Below are 21,892 nucleotides of genomic sequence, written 5' to 3'. Positions count from 1 at the left end.
CCTCCTGGGCAGCTTAGTTTGTGTGCCGTTCCCTTCCGTCTAGCTGTAGGCCGCGGGGCTATTCTTGAGGGCTCCCGGAGAGGAGTTTTGCCATCCTTGTCTTCTTCCCTCTGACTCGCGGGGCTGCCCTTCACTCCCGTGGCTTTCGCCCCAATGGATACCTTTCCCGGGGGAAGGAGTTCAGCTGGTCTTAACACATTGTTCCCATTGTCCTCAGTGGGACTTGCTCTCCCAGAAGTTTACTTAGGGTCGAGGCATTTCAGTTGCTGATTGTGATGTCAGAAATTTTAAGGAGGGAATTCAGACTCTCGTGGAAAGGGGCTGAGATGACTTCCCAAGTGAAAACAATCCTATTCCCAAGCCACAGACAATAGAAGGAAAAGAACCAGCACAGTTACTTCATGGTTGCTTTGACTGACTGAAAGAAAACTTTCCTAAGATTTTATGATTCCTGGTGTTTCTGACAGTGTTCTGTTGTCCCTGTTTTAGGCAATTTCTGTTATAATAAGAAAGACTTTATCAAAGGAAGCCCCTCCTTCTCCAATCTCCTTTAAACCTCTTGGGATGTTACTCTGAATCCTGTTTTGTACAAGGGTGTGGATGTCTTTTGGGTACACAGCAAAGGCATCCAGGGATCCAGCTATCTGTAAATCCCTTTAAACCAAAAGGGAGACCTTTCAACGGATTCCCCGTGGAAGAATTTACAGCAGAGTTCTGCCCTTCCAGTATTTTGGTTGCATTCACGCTCTGCATTGGATAGGTAGATGCAATGCTGGGTTTGGATACAACTGAATAAAAGGAATGAATAATTAGATATCCCTGGGAAACCTGCTCATGGCTGTTGGACATGCGCTTAGAAGTTTTACGATGGTTTGACTTAAGATGCCTCACTCTGTTATGCATAGGAACCATCCCAGGTAGGCAGAACCCTTCTTGTCAGTTAGTCCACTGACCTTGTGTGTGTGTGTGTGTGTGTGTGTGTGTGTGTGTGTGTGTGTGTGTGTGTGTGTGTGTGTGTGTGTGTGTGTGTGTGTGTGTGTGTGTGTGTGTGTGTGTGTGATAAAAGTGCTAGTGATGGAGCCAAGAGAAGGCTTGGGCAAATAGTGCACAGATAGGCCTTGCTTGAAGGATTCCTATTTTAAAAGGCCCCTAAACCCACCCACCCCATTTTTTTCCTCTAGTTCTAGAGGCTAATTTGAGTCCTCTGAAATGAGGGTCTCCAATATACAGTATATATATATTAAAAAAAAAAAACAACAGCAAGAAGACATGTATCTAAAAGGGTGGCATGTTTATGGGGACAACTTGAATCTAATTAGGTGAAAACATACACACACTCCACTTATTCTTTTAAATATCCGGTGGCTGCATCCTGCCTTTCTTATGCTTCATATTAGGTATGATTCACATGGAGAAGTATGATGAAAAATTGGCTGGCCTGTTTCCTTTAAATTGTCAGCACTGAGAGTACCGGGCTTTTAAAACGTCAATTCATTTGACTTTCTTTTTCCTGAGTGGTTGTATTTTAGTTGAGGATGCCCGTTTATCTTTTAACTGAGAGTTTAAGCGAGGGCGGGGGTTGATGAGGGGGGAGGAAATAGCTTGGGAGCTGCAAAGTTTGAATTATTCAGGCAGACGTGGGTAAGACAGAAGGCCCTACGATTCCAGCTACGGACTCTTTCTTCCGAATCTTGCATCTCGTTGGTCTCTTGGGTGGCAGAGACTTGGGCCGGCGTGGAGGAGAAAAGCAGGGAAATATAAAACTACAGAGCAAAAATTATTCCGTATTAATATCACCACTTTTCAAGATTCGATGGGATGTACACTCCTCCTTTCTTTATAGACAGATTATATTTCGGATGGGTGGGTGGGAGAGGAGGGAGGAGGAGAGGCAGTGAAGTGGATGAATTGTAGCAGATGTCTGCAGCGAAGATTTTTCATTCCTTTTGAAAAAAAAAAAAGAGAGAGAAAGAGATAAGTCCCTCCGCAAACCAGTAAAGTTTGCCGTTAAAATTGACACCAGGGGATGTCCGTAGAAGTCATGTCCATCTGGGATTGGCTAGTCCGCCGGAAGTGGTTCGGCGGACGCATTTTCTAACAGATAAGTCCATTGCTGGAGACCTTTTCCCTTAAACATTCCCTCCTGCGCGCTTCCACAGGGTGGGTCGGTATATTGGCTTGTGGGTGTGTTCCCCCCCCCCTTTCAGTCTCTCTCTTTCAAAGCTGTTGCCTGAAGGGTTTCTCTTCGCAACTTTTTTTTTGGTGCACACCACCCTTCCTTATTGAACAGTTAAGTGGATTTTGCAGTGCCATAGATAGAATCCTTCTCCTTCGGGCAAAGCTTCCTTTGACAAAGGGTGGGGAAGGGGTTATATGGGTTTGGGGAAAGAGAGATGACTGGCCATCAGTCTGGACTACGGTTCCTTCCTCCTCCTTTCCATCACCCAGGTTGGAGGGATCACCCTCCTCATCATGAGTTCCTCGCCGAGAAGATCAGCTCTTCTTGCTTGTATGCATCGAGGCGCAAATACCGGGAGCCCTCTCGCTCGGAGTTCGAAGCGGAGAAATTCCCGCCGGCCGGCCGGCCAGAAGGTCCACCTCTTCCCGGGCTTCAGAGGAAAGATCTGCCTTTCTCTGTCCGTCAGAAAGGACCGCCGCAGACAGGCTTCGTCCCCGCTTGCCCGCCACCGCCGTCTTTAACCATCTTTCCGCCGCCATTGACTTGCCAAGAACTTACTTCCGCCGGTCTGGATGGGAACTTACCCCGTGGCAGCCCTTCATCTTCTCCATCGGACTTCGGAGAGAAAAAAGATTACGAGATGTCGATCCTGCTGAAACCTAACTATGGACCACTGGAAAGCAAAGGCGAAGGAGGGGAGGAGGAGGAGGAAGAGGAGGAGGAGGAAGAGGAGGAAGGGGAAGGGGAAGAGGAAGAAGCAGAAGACAGAATGTTCCTGCAAAAAACGCCGTCCTTAGGTCTATCCAAAGGCGATAAAATTTCACCAGGTGGGTACATCGCGGCGGTGGGAGGGCAACCACAGGGTAAGCATTGTGGGGAGGGGACATTGTGGGGAGGGGACTCAGGGGAAAAGACGCCCTAGACGGAAAATAATTTTAAGTTTAGAACCCTATTCAATCCTCATTTAATGAGGTTGTCATCATTTTAAACACATACTCTGCCACATGAAACAAAAATTAGTGCTTGCTTGGGATGGAAGGCATGATAAAAGAAAATGAGTAAACTGGGGGAAATAGATTGTTGTAGGAATGGGGCTTTCTCTTGTAACAAGTGGTTGGAGCTGGAAGGGTGGTGGCGTGTGGGGTGGCCCTCAAGGTGATACCCGGGAGGGGCTGTACAGGAGACTCTCAGCTAGTTCAGCTAAGGCGAAAAGAAAAGAAAAAAAGAAAAAGAGAAAGAAAGAAAAAAGAAATGCTGTTTAAAAAGAAAATTTAAGTTACCCGGTTGAAAATAAGTGTCAGATGCTAGAACCGACAGGCAGTCCTTCCACTCAGAAGACACAACCTAATTACCTAATTTGGTACCCAGAGTATGATGGATCATCCCAAGATCCCCCACTCAGTTTAGACTCTGCTGAAAATCTTGGGCACCTTACGCAAAAAAATTGGGCAACTGTATATGCTAAAGAGGAGAGAGAACCACCTATGGCCCAATTAACCCAGTGGGAAGTTCTCCTGCGCAAACTCAATCACAACGCAAGGAGGTCCTACGATTTTCCTGTGTAACCCACACCTCCTAATCCCCTGTACAATTACGTTCCTTTCCACTTGTGTCCTATTCTAGCTAACTTTAAACAATGACATAGATGTTCAGAAGTCTTATATTCATGACAACACGGAGAACGCCTTGGAGAGAAGAACAGAAGGGCACAGACTTACATGCCTTTAGAAGTGAAGGAAAACTACCACACATAAAATTCACCCCTCCCTTTTTCTGTAAATAATAAACTATTTGAAACTATTTTAGGAGAAAATGCAGAAAAGCTATTATTTGTAACTTTAAAGGTAACTCTGGAAATCATTTATTTAATTTTTTTAAACTACATTAATCAGTATCCCCAAAACAATATTCTCCCGCGGTATTTTAAAAAATTAAATTGTATATAACATTCTTCTTCCCTTTCTCGGGCGGAAATGAGGTCAAAGAGAAAACGAAGCGACTAAGCGAAATGCATTGATCCTACCCAAGCTCAAGGGAAGGACGGCGGCCTTCCAGTTCAATGGAGTAGCCGTGGCCCCAAGGCTCAAGTGTACGGGGATGGCGAAATGGAATGGTTCAAAATCAAAGAGAATTCCTAACTGGCGTGCGCTTCTGAGGGACTGCTTCTTATGCTTCTGGGCCTCCTTTAAATGGCACTTTCTTGGGGAAGTAGAACCAATAAGCAGTCGTAAAGTGCATTTAGGATGTAGGGGTGGACAGGAGAACTATTTCACGAGAACTAAGTATTTATTTTTAAATTATATATGGCTTTTTTTAAAAAAAAAAAAGCCAAAAACAGGCCCAAATCAGTAATAATGCCTAGATAATAAAATAATAACAATAACAAAGCATTAATACAGTTGCATTCATTTGCTTCCCTATACATTTTATTCTGTTTATTTTTCATCTTCTCGTTTTACCTAAAGAAAGTGCTTCCCAGATTTGAATCTGTAGCAACTGTGCAGACTATGGATTGGGTCTATTTAATTTTTGGATTTTGACTATTTTTCTGGCAGCTCTGATAGGCTGATTCTAAAGTACTGGGCATGACACCTCTAAGTTAACCCCCCACCCAGGCTGCAGGCTTACCTGAGAGGAAGCCTCCTTTCATTCAGTGGAACATAATTCAGAGTAAACATGCCCGAGATTGGTTGAGCTGCCAAGGTGCCATTTATTTCTCAAGCAAAGCATATAGGATTTCTCAGTAAATGAAGGAATATAGGTCTGGTTGTATCCGTGTGAGAATGAAGGAATTTAGGTCTTTAGGACAAACAAGAGCCACAGATGGAGAAGTACGGAGAAGGCAAGACAAAAGAACGTAGGTGAATAAGGAAATCAATGGCTATCTCTGTTATTATTGCTTTAAAGTCATGAGGAATAAGCCGTGGGAGGGGTCTCCTGGCGGGAAGAAAAGCTATATTGGCACACAGTTCTCAGTCAATTGTAGGAAAGCTGGGTTGCTATCCTGCTCAGACTTAACCTGTTGGAATTAAGTGCCATTGAACATAACGACATTTCCATCCATGTGATCGGCCTGCAAGATAGCAGAATAGCCCCCCCCCTTCCCTTTTCTTCGTCAAGCAGAAAACAGCAGGACATGACCTACTCGTGGGGGCCGTTTTCCATACGCGATTGCACCCACCAAATCCGCAGTCTGTTTGTCTTTTATTCATGTTTCACCTCCCTTCTGACCAGGGGACGCTAGAAATGAGAGAGAGAGAGAAATATTAAATCAGAGAGGACTGGGTGGCAGGAGGACACGCACAATGTTGCTAAAACGGCTAAAAAGCAAAAAAAAAAAAAAAAAAAAAAGAATAAGAATAATCACCCAAAGTTTAACACTTTTTAACTTTTTGAGCTCCAAAGCTCAGTTAATTACAGTAGAAGTGATTTAAGCTGTTGTTTTAACTCTCCTTTCCAAAACAAGGATTTTAACATGTTTAATTTCTATAGATTACCCTCATGCATGTAAACCATGAGAGGCTGGGGTTTTGGTTTTCAAGATGATGCTTGGTAATACAGTAATTAAATGTATTGTCCCATACCTCCAACAGCGGCAAAGTCGAGAGTGCTGTTGATGACCCAAAAATCTTTGATCTTGACTTAACCCCTCCCCTTCCCCGCGGAAAATAATAGTGGGACTTAGTTATTCATTATCTAGTTTACCTAGTCCAGGTTTGTGTCGCCTAAGAGGGCAATTGAAATGGGTCGCGACTCGGAAACGCTCCGAGCTAAAGGAGCGAAACGTGTCCTTTTCCAGCTCCCTTGCTGGTAGACATTTGTCTTTTCAGTCCGAGATCTTTACTCACCGGTATTACTTCCAAACATTAACAAACCTGAAATAACCTTGGCACGCAATTCGGTTCTGCCTCATTGCCCGAAAACAAAAACTTCTCCAAATAAGTCCTCTTGCGACCCAAACAGACTGGAAATAAGTTCTTCGTTTATGGCTCCTTCCAGCTATATGTGACTCAACCACCCTTTTAAAAAAAAGAAGAAAGAAAGAAAAAGAAATCCAATTTAGGAAAGTTTAAAATGCACCCGTACAGATGGAGGCTCGTTGGCTTCGTCCGACGAACATCTCGAAAACATTTTGGCAATTTATAGCGTGGGAGGGGGGAGGAGAAAACATTCAAAGAAGCTATCTCACTTATTCTCTACCTGCTGTTAAATTACGTGTCTATTTTCAAGATAAGGTTTTGCCCTTAACCATTTTGCCGAAGAAAAAACAAACAAACAGCCCTACTCCAGCTAATTAAAGAAAGGCTTAATTGCTCGAATCAGCAGCTCCCAAGCATATGCGGAAACCAATTTAACAAGGGAGTTTTAAAAAAATGCACAAAGGAAAAAAAAAAACCCTCTATGAACTTTGGATGGAGTCTAATTTCCTCCACTTTAAACCACATGGCTTTTCAAAACCTTGACACGTGTTGAATGAAATATTCCTTGGAACCATTGATAAAGTTCTCTTTGGAGCATTTAGAGAAGTTAAGTGCCCACTTCTAATCAGATAATTTGCAGTTTATGAGATAAGTAAATCATATGAATGTGGGAGTAAGGACTGTCATTGTTTATATCTGTGTATATAATTTCTCCTGAAAGGCTTCATTTAAAAAAAAACAGATTAAATATAAACCATTTTTAAATGACCTATAGGTCTTAAGCCTTCTCTGATCTGAGACCCATTTTCAGCCTTCCTGCTCTTTTGCTTAAATCTTTGTTATTCTTCTGTGAAGCCGAATAATATAATACAGTACATTTACTGGAATGGAACGGGAAGTATGCTTCGTTGAACTCAGATGGTTTTGGCAGAGCCTGAAATTACTTTTTGGTTACTTTTTGAATCTTCTGAGAACTGCAGTGCAAAAAAGGAACTTTTTCAACATCTGGATTTATACATATCTAAAGATAAACAGGATTGGAAATTTGAGGTAGGATCTCACCAAAACCCAGAGTGTATAACAATTGTAGTGTTCAATGGAAGAGTCAAGCAAATTAAAATCTTTGTTATTGAATGCAAAGGGACTTCATTGGGTTTACCTTTGGGTGGAGTGACCCCTAAAGTGTTGCAGGAGGCAAGAACAAATGCTGCCGTTTTTAGCAGTCCTAGTCTTGTCTGCATAAGCAACTCTATTCAGTCTAATACAATTCCCTGTTGTTAAATCATATCATCTCCTTCGTCTGCTGATCTTTTCCATGGCGAAACCTTAGCACCCCCATTCCAATCTAAATATTATTTACTTCGACAAGATTCACAGGGGCTGCTCCTGAAAGAGAAAGAGGGGGTAAGACACTCCAAAATTTTGGGAGAAGGACCCCCCTCCCCCCTCCGATCAGGAGCCGCCCTTGGTGGAAACATTTCAGAATAATGTCTGCTGAGTTTTACAGCCTGCCCCTGTTCGTGTTTGCGCGGAAAATAATCTCTCCCCACTCCGTGTTCAAAGGGACTTCTTCCATACCTAAGTGCACATAAAACTGCAGCCTTAAGAACCCAGATCTGCAGGTCTTTACTGGCAAGACCCCCCTCCACAAAACTGGATTTACTTCAAAAAATTTTAGCCATATGCAGTCCTAGCAGGGCTGCCTTTTAAAGAATATGCATTTGAAAATAATAACAGCAAAGGGAGTAAATGCAGTCATGTGCGCAAGAGTAGGAAAATGGCAGAAAGCTGAGATTGCATCTTTTGTATTTCACAGGATGACTGACCACTCTTGGAGACACAATGTTGGGCTGAGTGAGATGAGCCTTTGGTCTGAAAGATAGAAAGAGTCCTTGTACTATGAATGGAAGATTCTAGTCCACTAATATTCCACAGATGCTGAATTTGACAATTCCAACTCTGGCTGCAGCCTACATGCAACTAAATGAGACTTGCTTTCTTGTAGACATACCTAGGATCTCACCATTCTCATTCCCCCCCCGCCTCCCCCCTCCAAATCCTACGAAAATAAAAGAACTAAGGAAATGTTGTGAGAGCCAGTGTGGTATACCAGATAAAGTGACAGGCTAGGGCATCTAGATTTGGCTACAGAAATTCACTCAAGATGGCAATCACTCCTTCAATATCTCAGGTACTTTGAAAAGCCTATTAGGGTGGCCATAAATTGGATGGGACTTGACTACTGTATTAGGTTGTGGGTAGCCCAAATTTTCTCTTAAATGAGAAATTACTTGCAGCAAGTAATTGAGAAAAAAAAGTCCATATACTGTATTACCAAACTACCCAGTCTCTCCCCTACTTCATATTTAATCTTAAATTATATTGTTCTATCACACAGTCGTGGGACTGTTAATAGTAATTTGGTACAATAAAAAGAGAAGTCCCAGCCTGATTAGTTTTCTCCCCAAAGGCTCTAAAGACTTGCAGGTGATAGCAGAAAATGAGAAAATAAAAGCAGCCTGTCTAGACATAGGCTGCCAGCACTCCGATTCCTGACACATGGATGGAACTCAGTATCTCTCATTGGACCCAGCCCAGGCCTCTCCAGTATAAAACTAAAACTTCCGACTATTCTGTCTCTCCTTGTTGAAGTCATATGTCTTTGCTCTTCTTATTAAGTTGTACAATCAGTATTTTTATATGAATTTCCAAATCACCGATAAAGGTCATTTTTCCTTCCCTTCTCAATTCCAGTAAAACTGAGTAGCTTATATTACAATTATATGTTCACAGTTAATTGCTTTTACACAGTTAAGCACCACTATTAAATACTTTTGATCTTAAGGAAGGGTTACTTCTGAGTAAACAAAGTATTGCATTGTTAAGGCTTTAGTTGTAGATATGCAAAGGCCAAATTGACTAGTGTAGTATATTTCTCCAGAATATACTACTTTGATTCAATGGTGGTTTAATAAGTCAAGTCCTCCATATGTTCAATTGATTAAAATAAACCTGCTCCAAGTGCAACTTACTATAGTGAGTAACAGTTGGAGTAAACCCATTTGAATCAATAGAACTTGCTCACTAAATCCTTATTGATTCAGTGAGGCTACTGTAGTGCAATTTACTACACTAAGCAACAGGATTTGGGCCAATGAGTTTATTGAAATTTACTTCTGAGCACATGTGTATAAGATTGCTCAGTCCTATAATTTATGTGCAAGTGAGTCCCAGTAAAGCTAATACATCTTCCTTCTGAGTATAGATTTACACTTTCAATTTTTTTTTCTGCCTAGTTTCATGAAACCGGCTTAAATAAGGGTCCTATGTGTTTTTTTTAAGGTATCTTTTAAAGATATAAATGTCAATATGACTGGACAGCACCACCTAGAGGTCATCACAGATGTTAACAAGGTCTTTCCTTTCGTTAACAATCAGAACAAACAATGGGCAGGGGGCAGGAGGTCAGCATCCCGAATTAACATCTTAGTTATTCTAACCACACTTATGTCAGTATGACATGCAATGATGAATGAACGGTGATTATTTGTTGTTGTTTGTTGTTTAGTCGTTAAGTCGTGTCCAACTCTTCGTGACCCCATGCACCAGAGCACTCCAGGTCCTCCTGTCTTCCACTGCCTCCCAGAGTTGGGTCAAATTCATGTTGATAGCTTCCATGACACTGTCCAACCATCTCGTCCTCTGTCATCTCCTTCTCCTCTTGCCGTCACACTTTCCTAACATCAGGATCTTTTCCAGGGAGTCTTCTCTTCTCATGAGATGGCCAAAGTACTGGAGCCTCAGCTTCAGGATCTGTCCTTCCAGTGAACACTCAGGGTTGATTTCCTTCAAAATGGATAGGTTTGTTCTTTTTGCAGTCCAGGGGACTCTCCAGAGCCTCCTCCAGCACCACAATTCAAAAGCATCAATTCTTCAGCCTTCTTTATGGTCTAGCACTCACTTCCATACATCGCTACTGGAAAAACCATAGCTTTGACTATGCGGACCTTTGTTGGCAAGATTATGTCTCTGCTTTTTAAGATGCTGTCTAGGTTTGTCATCTCTTTCTTCCCAAGAACCAGGTGTTTTTTAATTTGGTGGTTGCTGTCACCATCTGGGGACATGGTGGCACTGCGGGCTAAACCGCAGAAGCCTCTGCGCTGCAAGGTCAGAAGACCAGCAGTCGTAAGATTGAATCCACATGATGGACTGAGCTCCTGTCGCTTGTCCCAGCTCCTGCCAACCTAGCAGTTCAAAAGCATGTAAATGCGAGTAGATAAATAGGTACCACCTCGGTGGGAAGGTAACGGCATTCTGTGTCTAGTCGCACTTGCCACGTGACCACAGAAACTGTCTACAGAGAAACGGTGGCTCTACGGCTTGGAAACAGGGATGAACACCGTGCCCTAGAGTTGGACACGACTGGACTAAATGTCAGGGGTCACAATCTGCAGTGATCATGGAGCTCAAGAAAATAAAATCTGTTACTGCCTCCATATGTTCTCCTTGCCAGGAGGTGATGGGACCAGTGGCCATGATCTTAGTTTTTTGGATGCTAAGCTTCAGACCATTTTTTGCTCTTTCACCCTCATTAAGAGGTTCATTAATTCCTCCTCACTTTCTTCCCTCTGGGGGGTTATCATATGAGGTTCTTGATATTTTTTCCGGGAATCTTAATTCTGGCTTGGGATTCATCCAGTCCTGCCTTTCGAATTATGTATTCTGCATATAAGTTAAATAAGCAGGGAGACAATACACAGCCTTGTCCTATTCCTTTCCTAATTTTGAACCAATCAGTTGTCCCATATCCAGTGCTAACTGTTGCTTCCTGTCCCACATATAGATTTCTCAGAAGATAGATAAGATGGTCAGGCACTCCCAATTCTTTAAGAACTTGCCATAGTTTGTTGTGATCCACACAGTCAAAGGCTTTTGCATAGTCAATGAAGCAGAAGTAGATTTTTTTTTGGAACTCTCTGGCTTTCTCCATAATCCAGCACATGTTAGCAATTTGGTCTCGAGTTTCTCTGCCCCTTCAAAATCCAGCTTGTACTTCTGGGAGTTCTCGGTGCATAAACTGCTGAAGCCTACCTGGGAGGATTTTGAGCATCACCTTGCTAATGTGTGAAATGAGTGCAATTGTATGGTAGTTGGAGCATTCTTTGGCACTGCTCTTTGGGATTGGGATGTAGACTGATCTTTTCCAGTCTTCTGGCCACTGCTGAGTTTTCCATACTGAGTGTAGCACCTTAACAGCGTCATCTTTTAAGATTTTAAATAGTTCTACTGGAATGCCATCACCTCCACTGGCCTTGTTCTTAGACAAGTTTTCTAAGGCCCACTTGACTTCACTCTCCAGGATGTCTGGCTCAAGGTCAGCAACCACACTATCTTGGTTGTCCGGGATATCCAGATCTTTCTGGTATAATTCCTCTGTGTATTCTTGCCACCTTTTCTTGATGTCTTCTGCTTCTGTGAGGTCCCTATCACTTCGTTTATCGTGTCCATCTTTGCACAAAATGTTCCTTTAATATCTTCAATGTTCTTGAACAGATTTCTGTTTTTTCCCTTTCTATTATTTTCCTCTATATCTTTGCACTGTTCATTTAAGAAGGCCCTCTTGTCTCTCCTTGCTATTCTTTGGAAGTCTGCATTCCATTTTCTGTAACTTTCTCTATCTCCCTTGCATTTTGTTTCCCTTCTCTTGTTTGCTATTTGTAAGGCCCCATTGGACAGCCACTTTGCTTTCCTGCATTTCCTTTTCTTTGGGATGGTTTTTGTTGCTGCCTCCTGTACAATGTTATGAACCTCCATCCATAGTTCTTCAGGCACTCTGTCCACCAAATCTAGTTCTTTGAATATGTTCTTCACTTCCACTGTGTATTCATAAGGGATTTGGTTTAGATTATACCTGACTAGCCCAGAGGTTTTTCCTACTTTCTTCAGTTTAAGCTTGAATTTTGCTATGAGAAGCTGATGATCAGAGCCATAATCAATTCCAGGTCTTGTTTTTGCTGACTGTATAGAGCTTCTCCATCTTTGGCTGCAGAGAACATAATCAATCTGATTTCGATATTGCCCATCTGGTGATGTCCATGCGTAGAGTTGCCTCTTGTGTTGTTGGAAAAGAGTGTTTGTGATGACCAGCTTGTTCTCTTGACAAAACCCTATTAGCTTTTGCCCTGCTTCGTTTAGAACTCCAAGGCCAAACTTACCTGTTGTTTCTTTTATCTCTTGACTCCCTACTTTAGCATTCCAGTCCCCTAGAATGACAAGAACATCTTTCTTTAGTGTCAGTTCTAGAAGGTGTTGTAAATTTTCATAGAATTGATCAATTTCAGCCTCTTTAGCATTGGTGGTTGGTGCATAAACTTGGATGACTGTGATGTTGAAAGGTCTGCCTTGGATTCATACTGAAATCATTTTATCATTTTTGAGATTGTATCCCAGTACAGCTTTTCCCACACTTTTGTTGACTATAAGGGGCTACTCCATTTCTTCTACGGGATTCTTGCCCACAATAGTAGATATGATAATAGTCTGAATTGAATGCACCCATTCCCGTCCATTTTAGTTCACTGATGCCCAGGATGTCAATCTTTATTCTTCCCATCTCCCGTTTGACCACATCCAGCTTCCTGAGGTTCATAGATCTTACATTCCAGGGTCCTATGCAATATTTTTCTTTGCAGCATCTGGCTTTCCTTTCACTTCCAGGCGTGTCCACAGCTGAGTGTCCTTCCGGCTTTGGCCCAACCACTTCATTAGCTCTGGAGCTACTTGTCCTTGTCCTCCACTCTTCCTCAGTAGGATGTTGGACGCCTTCTGACCTGAGGGACTCATCTTCCAGCATCACAACTTCTAGTCTTTTGGGGTATTCTTGGCAAAGATACTGGAGTGACTTGCCAGTTCCTGCTCCAGGTGGATCGCGTTTAGTCAGAACTCTCCACTATGACCTGTCCATCTTGGGTGTCCCTGCACGGCATAGCCTATAGCTTCTCTGAATTACTCAAGCCCCTTCACCATGAGAAGGCAGCAATCCTCGAAGGGTGATTATTTACCCATTGGCTTCTCAGGGATTTGCCCAGGTTTTTTAAGTTGTCTTTGGCTTCGAAGCCTTCAAAGAAAAAGAAATTGAGCTAGAGGCGGTGCTAAGGCAAAGGAAGCAGTCCTTCATTTTTATGAATCTAGTTGCCGTGGGTGTTGGGATTTTAATCTCCTCCTCACCTCCCCCAAAAATAAATCGTTTATTTTCTTCTAAAGGGAGAGGTTAACCAATACACCCACCTAATGTGTGTGTATATATTTTAATGTCCTGCAGAGGGATGCATACATTCTCCAAGCATTAAGTCTCCTGTAATTGCCCCACTGACATATTTTGCCAAACGGAACTCATGCAGTCATTTTGTTTTACTTTTATACCTATATGCAGCACTATTTTTGTAACCTCTAAGGAGGGGCAAAGAAGTAGTTTCAAAGGAACAGTGATTATTCTCTTGATATACGCTGCCTAGATAAAAACAGCAACTTTAATAACATTGTTAGGAAGCACCCAGATGCCTGTAATGTGTTGCCTTTCATCAAATATTATTAATTAAAATACAGGAAAAAGATACTCAGAAGAATGTATGGAAATACAGGTTTTAACTACATGACTGTTAGTTTTGTAGCTTTCCATAGGTTACAACTGAGATCCTGATCCCATCTGCTTGTGTGTAATTTCCTCTGAATACACCAGAACATAAACCATTTATTGATACTATTTCATGTGTTTCAGTTGTAGCGCGTTACATCGTTTGTATCTGTGTATCATATGATCATGATCCATCATTCTCAGACAGTTTGGTCATAGTGGGTGTAGGTGATGGCCTTTGTAGTCAGCCCATGAGATGCCAAGCTGAGAATAGACTTCACTAAAGTCAGCAGGACACCTATGATATAAGCAATACAAGATTTATGTAATCTGCAAACCCCTCCTACTGTCAAGAATTCTTCAAGAGTTCAAGGTGTCAGATAAGAACAGCCTCATTTTGTGTGTGACCTTCAGCTGCAGTATCCTCCTGGTGATATACTACTTTATATTATCATACTATGTTCTCTTTGTAAAATTATACCATACCAATCAAAAAGGACTTGTTCCACATGACTTACAAAATGCAAGAACAAACATGAAAAAGACATAAAAATAATATTAAAGCAACTGAAAGTAGCAGTGGGAACAATAATAAAAATTTCTACAAAGTGCCATAACTAACACTCAGTTGGCGAGATTCTTTTGTTAACCTGAACTAGAAAAGGACTATTGAATCAAATGGATTTACATAAAATTTTATTCACCACATCCCATTCATATCATAAGTCTCTTTTGTTATGTGCCATCAAATTGATCCTAACTAATGACAAACCTAATAGGGTTTCAAAGGTGTGTGAAATATTTTAAAAGTTGCTTTATCATTGCTGACCCCCCAGAGAGTTTCCATGGCTGAGTGAGATTCAAACCCAATCTCCTGAATACCGCTACGACACTCTATATCCATTCCTCTACACTGGTTCCCAGGTCTCTTCTGATAGGGACTAGTAATTGGATTAAGTCCAGTGACTTCATCTGTCAGCAGGACACAGGTCAAAGTTACTTCTTGAGGCCGGGAGTTCCACATAAGGATACCACCACAGCAAAAGTAGACCTTCTTTTGTAACCCAAACATGCCTTTGAAGAAAATGGCAAATTCAGGAGGGGCCCAGCAGCTGATTTTTAAAGATAAGCTTTTTCTCATGGGAAGAGATTGTCCTTCGAGTAGCCCTGTCTCAAATTATTTATTGCTTTAAAGATAATAGCAACCAGCAGTTTGAATTGCACGTGAAAACTAGTGGCAGGCAGGCCGTGCAGCTGCTACAGTAAAAAGGTCACATGATACCAGGGGTTTGCCTTTGAACATTTTAGAACTCTGCACGAGTTAAAGTTTCCTTAAAGGTGGCTCTGTTTGGAGCTCATTCCAATAGTCCAAATGACATGTAATTTATACATGTGGGGTCATGCGGAGGTTTGACTGTAGCAGCTCAAATGCAGCCAGAGCTTAGCAAATGTACTTTCTTGGTCATGTTTGGTGGGGTGTGTTTTTTGGGGTCCTGTAGCTCACCACCACCACCAGTTTTTTCAAAGTCCATGAATATCCCTGGCACCAGCTAAAGCTGGCCAGAAATGTTCTTGTTCACACCCAACACCCGAGAATCGAGTAAGTCAGCTGCAGAAATATTTGCACGTTCTCCTTTACAGAGCTGTAAAGCAAGACAAAATTTAAACCGAATATGTGCAAGGAGGTAGTATGTTGTAATGGTTAGATTGTTGAACTGGAACTGGGGACATCCATGTTCACATCCCCAGTGAGTCATGAAACCTCACTAATGACCTTGGGACATTCAGCCTGACCCACCTCACAAGGTTATTGGAATGATAAACTGGGGAAGAGCAAAGCTGTCTATTTTGCATAGTATATTCTACTCCGCCTGAAGCAGAATATAAATGTATTTAAATGAATAAATATTGGCAGATATTGACATTCAAACACTGTGAAGTATGATAAATTGAGTTCAAAGTGCCATGGAGGTAAAATACTGATGTTGAATGTGAAACGTTTAGGATTTGATATCAGTGCTTACACAAGAGACCCATTAAAGTCAGTTATGAATAAATTGCCCTATTGATTTCGGTGCAGCCACTGAGCATAACTAAATCTGGATCCTACCTCAGTAACTACACAATTGTAGAATTCTCATGTAAGATCTTTTAGGTACCTTTAAGAATAAGGGCATGTATTCAACAGGCACAACATTGGAAATTGAAACAGCTATGTATAAAGTACTGTATAGAACTCACTAGTAGCAAATATGCACATGATATTATTTCCCGTGGGATCAGCAGAATGTGGGCACACTTTCCCATGCCCTGCAAAGATGCTGGTTAAAGCCGTTCTTTGTCTTTGCTTATAACATGACCAAAGCATGTACTGTCAGTCAGTGTAGGCACTATGCTACCACCAACACTTTAAACAGCTTTGAGGGGCCTACACAGCCAAATTACTGAGCATTGCTGTCGTTATTTGGTTTTGTGCAGTCTTTTGGATTCAAAGGCTAGCCTATTGCTCATGTCTAGAGTCCTGGAGTTCAGAATCTCAGATGGACCATTATTCATAACTCAGATATAAATGTGTAAATGTAGGCCATCCCAGGCCATTCAAGTCTATGATTCATGAGCTGCAATAAATCAGGAAGAGCAACTGTGGTTTTCCAGATGTATTTGGACTGCAACTCTCATAATACCTCATCATTCCTATGTGTCTATGGGAGTTGAAAGCTGGCAGCATCTGAGGGTCCAACATTGCCATCTATGCAGTAGATATGTGTGTGTGTATGACCTGCTAATAAGCCTTCTTCATATAGATCTTTACCATTCCAGAGTATTATGTTGTATTTGGCTCTGGTTTGTGGATCTTCTACTTCTATGAAGGTGGGGGCCCATGAATCTCACAGGCATAAAGTCTGCCCATTTCTGTTCTGTAAGCTATTTCTGGAATAAAATTGATATTTGCTTCAGCTGTGCATCTAAGATGACTTATTTTCTCTATATTGGATATTTTATTTTTAGAAACGCACACATTTTAATCCATCTTTCTGTCATGAGTGGCACTTAGGTCAAACAGCCAAATTGAATTAAAGCAATTAACTTAGTAATGTTGCATCCCCATGTGTGTGGGGAGTAAGTCCCACTTTCTATATGCAGTAGGACTAACTGCTAAGTAGATGTGTACAGGATTGCATTGTAAAGAGGCTGAAGAAAAATAGCTGGCTTAAAAAAAGCACCAGCAAAAGAAAAGAATACAGTTGTGCCTCGCTAGATGATGATAATCCGTTCCACTGAAATCACTGTGTAGCGAAATCATTGTCTAGCGAAAAGCATTTCCCCATTGGAATGCATTGAAACCTGCTTATTGCATTCCAATGGGAGAAACGTCGTTGTCTAGCGAAGATCGGCCATAGGAAAGCCGTTTTGCGAACCGCCGATCAGCTGTTTAAATCGCTATCTTGCGAAGCTTAGGTCCCGAAAACACCTGTTTGTGAGCACGGAGGGAGCTCTCAAAATCGTTGTCTAGCGAAAATCAGTTTGCGAAGCAGGAACTAAACATTGTCCAGTGAAATTCCCCCATAGGAATCACTGTTTTGCGAATCGCTATAGCGATTGCAAAAAGCCAATGTCTAGCGAAAAAACTGTCATGCGGGGTAACTGTCTAGCGAGGCACCACTGTAGTAGAAGAGCCATCCATGACATAGCACTCATGCTGCACCCCTAAAAGTGTTTGTTGCTGCTTTTCTCCAATAAGCTCAAGGTGTGTTTCATGGTTCACCTCTACCCCATGTAATCCTCGCAACAACCTTGCAAGTTGTATTGTCCAGGCTGAGACAGAGCGACTTACCCAACATAATTCCTTGAGTTTTCTGAACTTAGTGAGGTGTATAACCTGAACCTTCTAAAACTCAGTACAAACTATAGGTGCTATCACTCTGGCTGTGAAATTCGCTGGGTGACCTTGGGCCTGTCATCACACACTGCCAGCTTCACCCAACTCACACTCCCTCTTCTGTTGTGAAGATAAAGGATGGAAGAGGGGAGTTCATACAAGATCTTGAAGTCATGGCAGGAAAAGCGGGCTATAAATAGAACTAATAAATAACATCATTAATGAAAATCTAGCTCAGAACTGTCTGCATTAACTGGTAGTAGTTTTCCTGAGGTTCAGGTGGGGACCTTTCCCAGCCATTCTACATGTATGAGGATTCTTGATACTGCTTGTCTTGGCCTACTCATTGGATTCACTTGCTAGCAAGAGATTTCTAGGAGTACTGGCCTGCTGATTTCAAGCTGTATTTAGTACTTAGAGTGCTTTTCTCAGTACCAGCACCTTCAGAGCAGTGGCAGCTGATGACTTTATTTTTGAAAGTGCTGTTAAGTTTCTCCTGGGTTTTGGTCTGATCTTTTTATGAATTGTTTGAAGTGCTGAATCAATTTGGGGGCAAGATCCAGCACCTTGGATAGCTCATGGAAAGATGAAACTAAAACCAGGAGTAGTTTCACAACAGTCCCAAAATATGAGTTATCAGCCAGCACTGCTTCAGTGGCTTGATGGGTTATTCTTTGGAACTCTTTGCTAAGGGAGGCTATGATGGCCTCCTCCCTGTTGTCTTTCCACCAACAGATTTCCAAACAACCTTTTCATTCAGGCAGTTGTCAGCCACTGACAGACTCTTGATAGCATGTTTTTAGCTCAATGTGCCAGGGTCATTTTCTTCATTTTATTTTAAAGGCAAAGTAGTATGAGTATTTTAATTGAGATGTTTTCAAGTTTTCAATTCTTTTCAGTTCCATTTTGATACTATGATGGATTGAATTGTATTTCAGTATTTGCAGATATCTGTGTCTTAATGTCGCTAATTGTTTAACTACATTGTAAGCCACCTTGTGTCCTAGCCATGGGAGAGAGGCAGCATATTACAGTAAATGAATGAATGAATGAACGAATGAATGAATGAACAAATAAATGAATAAATAAATAAATGAGGCTAGCACACAGGTGCATGTGCATACTTCAGAGAATTGCAATGCGGTCCAGAGTTTTAATAATTCTGTCTTTGTTTAATATTTACTTGCTTCACGTAGCTTGCATTTAAAAGCCACACTCTCTAGGCAGAGTCTTCTATCCACTTCATGATTAGAGTGGCTTTTGTCTCCGAACTCATTATTTGCTTACTTTTAATACACCATTGCTTCTTATTCCTTCATCAGTCGAAATCTTTCTGTCAAAAGATATATAGTAAAGTCATCTGATCTTGCTTCTACAATTTAGCACTTGGCTGTTAGCACTTGTGGAGACAACAAAGACCCATTATTTTAAAATGTTAACATTTGCTCAGCCCTCTAAGTCTGACATATTCTGTATATATCCACTCACCCTATCCCACTCCTGTCTGCTGTTTACTTTAAACTTTCAACATGCAATTAAACAGAGCACTGATTTTAAATTCTTTTTAGGGGGAACTACATCATTTCCTTCATTTACTGTTTTGGCTCCAGAGATCCAGCTGTCATGTGATGTAAAAATCTTTTGAATAAGACCCTGTTACAGCTGTGAAAACTTATCCATCTAACTGCTTGGTAGAGAGAAGTACTGCATCATACAGTCTATGGATCATAGTTCATTACATCAGTAAATAGATTGCTTGCATATAATTCTGCTTAGAACCTTTAACAAAAACTTCTGATTATCTTGTCATGAAATCAGTAATGCCTCAATGCATTTTGTTACACAAGCTCTAGCCATATCTTTGTGAACACAACTCAAAGAGGGAAAGAGAGGGTTTATAATTATTAATCCCATGACTACAATGTTATGTAACAAAACTCCCTATCTAAATTCCCAAGAGCAGCAGTATCTGGAAAATAGCCCTTTGACCATGTGTCACTTTTATCCTTTTGGTTTTGTCCTATCTATATGACCTTGAACACACCCACTCTCATCTGATTTTGGAAGCCAAGCAGGATCAGACCTCATTAATACCTGAAGGGGAGATGATGAGAGAATACCAGGGATCTCCATCTAGGGCTCAGAATCCTGTCTGAAATCCTAGAAATGCTGCCAGAGTTAACAGTACTGGGATAGGTAGACTAATGGTCTGACTCAGTATAAGGCAGCTTCTTTGTTCTTGTGTTCCAGTGAATGCGAAAGAACATACCCCCAAGTTAATATACTATTGAGTAGCCAGCTATTATGTGCCATCTTGGCAATGGCACCCAATGACAGTGTCTTTTTAGCAGTGGCACCTCTGCTGTGGAATACCTTCCCCAAAGAGGCTCACCTGGAACCTTCTTTATGGCCTTTTCTGCATGGGGTTGAGACCTTCTAATTCACTACCTATTCTAATTCATTATTTCCTGGAATGTCTAAGTATGAATACTATCCACTGCAAATATGAGATTTTAAAATTTCAGTTTAAATATTTTTAAAAGTCTATGTGTCATATATTGTGCAGGTTTAGTTTTGCTGTATGATTTGAGTTTCAGGTCTGTCTTTGTAAAGGAAATGTTCATTCTGTAATTATTTCTATAGTATTTTTAATATTTAATTTTAGCTCTCAGAGACGTATGTTTTAGGGCAGTTGATGTAAATGCTACATTGGATCAAGACTTTGCATACCTTGAGTAGACCCAGATAAATCAGTGGGTTGTACACTTTCATCTTGACTAAATTATGTTCCATTGACTTCAATAGCCAATACCTTGTGAAGCTTCCTCTGAGTAGAAAGTTCCCAAGAGTAGTAACAAAGAATCACTCAGCTTGTTCAAGCACTGCTATGAGCAAGTGGAGTTCAGGTTTTATTAATGGAGATCACCAGCTGTGCACTGGAAATGCTTGTGCAAGTGGTATCATCATCAATGCTGTGCTGGTGGGAGCTTCCCATCTGTGGAAACCTATAGGATACTGACCAGTGTGTCTACGCTAAGCATAACAAAATCTGGATGTAACCAAGCTAACAAAATAAAATAATACGTTTAGGATGAATTCTCTCCTATCTTTTAGAAGTGCAATTAAAATACAAAGCAGTGCAGGACTAATTAATAGGTGGATGGATTTCTTAAAAGAAACATGTAATTTGGATTTTCTGAACTCCAACTTCTAGAATGTTCCAAGAATTCCCCAGTCAGAATTCTGGGAGTTCTGAGACATGGATCCATACCTACCCACACCTATGTTTCTCTTACCTGGGCCTGGGCCATATCCCAGAGGCTACACAGCTTACTTCCTGTTGTTAATGTATAACAAAGGAAACTGCTGCAATACTTCCGGGAAGATCTGGTCTTGCTGCTCTTTAAGATGTATAGCTGATACATCCCAAAGAACTACAACACCTAGGAAGGACCGTGACAGCATTCTTTTTTGTTCCTTAACAACTGGAAGTAGGCCTAAGGCAACCATGCAGTGTCTGAGAAAGCACTGGTCCAGGTAAGTGAAACATGGGTGTCTGTAGGTGTGGATCTGCAGCCTGGAACTCCATGAATTCTGCCTGGAGAAATCTTTAACAATTCAGGGAGTTGGAATCCAAAAATCCCAATGGCACATCTCTTAACATTTGATGGCTCCCTGCTATATATGAGAATCAATTTTGTTGGGAAGTATTGTGTGTTTGCAGAGAACTTGAGGTGAACAGAAATTTCTACCTATGCATCTGATCTGTCAAGACTGGAGTGGCCATGAAGGTGGACTAACCAGACAAGTTGTATCCCAGTGATGAGAAGTGTGCATCCATTCATTGCAAAATAACATGGCTAGGAGCAGGTTTCTAATATAAAATATGTGGTTAAAATGAAAAGGGTGTATTTTACAAAAGTATATCACTGTGATGTAGTGGACAGAGTATTAGACTAGGACTCAGGAGACCTGATTCAAATTGCCTTTTGACCATGGAAACTCATTGTATGTTTTAGCATAAGGGGAAAACATCAGTTGCCAAGTGTGAGGTTTCATCCACAGACACCTGATGTCTGAGGAAATGGATTTAATCCATAGATGCTCACACTGAAACAAATATATTCTTTAAGATACCAAAATACTTTCGTCTTTCTTTTTATTTGTCTTATACATGCTTTTTAAGAGTATACTCTAAGGATGACGACATGTACATCCAGCCCTGTGCATTTTGCCTGACGATTTTATCATGGATAAATCCAGTTACTAGTCCATACAGT

The 21,892-nt window shown here is 41.3% G+C and overlaps 1 protein-coding gene across 2 annotated transcripts in view; it reads left to right on the top strand.

The window, feature by feature from the left end:
* The first annotated feature begins 1,099 nt into the window (after positions 1-1,099).
* Positions 1,100-21,892, top strand: part of HOXB9 (homeobox B9) — a 44,752-nt gene continuing 23,959 nt past the window's right edge. For both annotated transcript variants that reach the window (XM_020809885.3, XM_073004349.2), the window contains exon 1: positions 1,100-3,006. In XM_020809885.3, coding sequence (XP_020665544.3) covers positions 2,394-3,006 — 613 coding nt within the window. In that variant the 5' untranslated portion in view covers positions 1,100-2,393. The remainder of the gene's footprint in view (positions 3,007-21,892) is intronic.

This window comes from Pogona vitticeps, chromosome 6, assembly GCF_051106095.1.
Source record: "Pogona vitticeps strain Pit_001003342236 chromosome 6, PviZW2.1, whole genome shotgun sequence".
Classification (NCBI taxonomy): Eukaryota; Metazoa; Chordata; class Lepidosauria; order Squamata; family Agamidae; genus Pogona; species Pogona vitticeps.
Note: the sequence above shows the minus strand (reverse complement) of the source record. Positions and strands in the feature narration are given on the sequence as shown.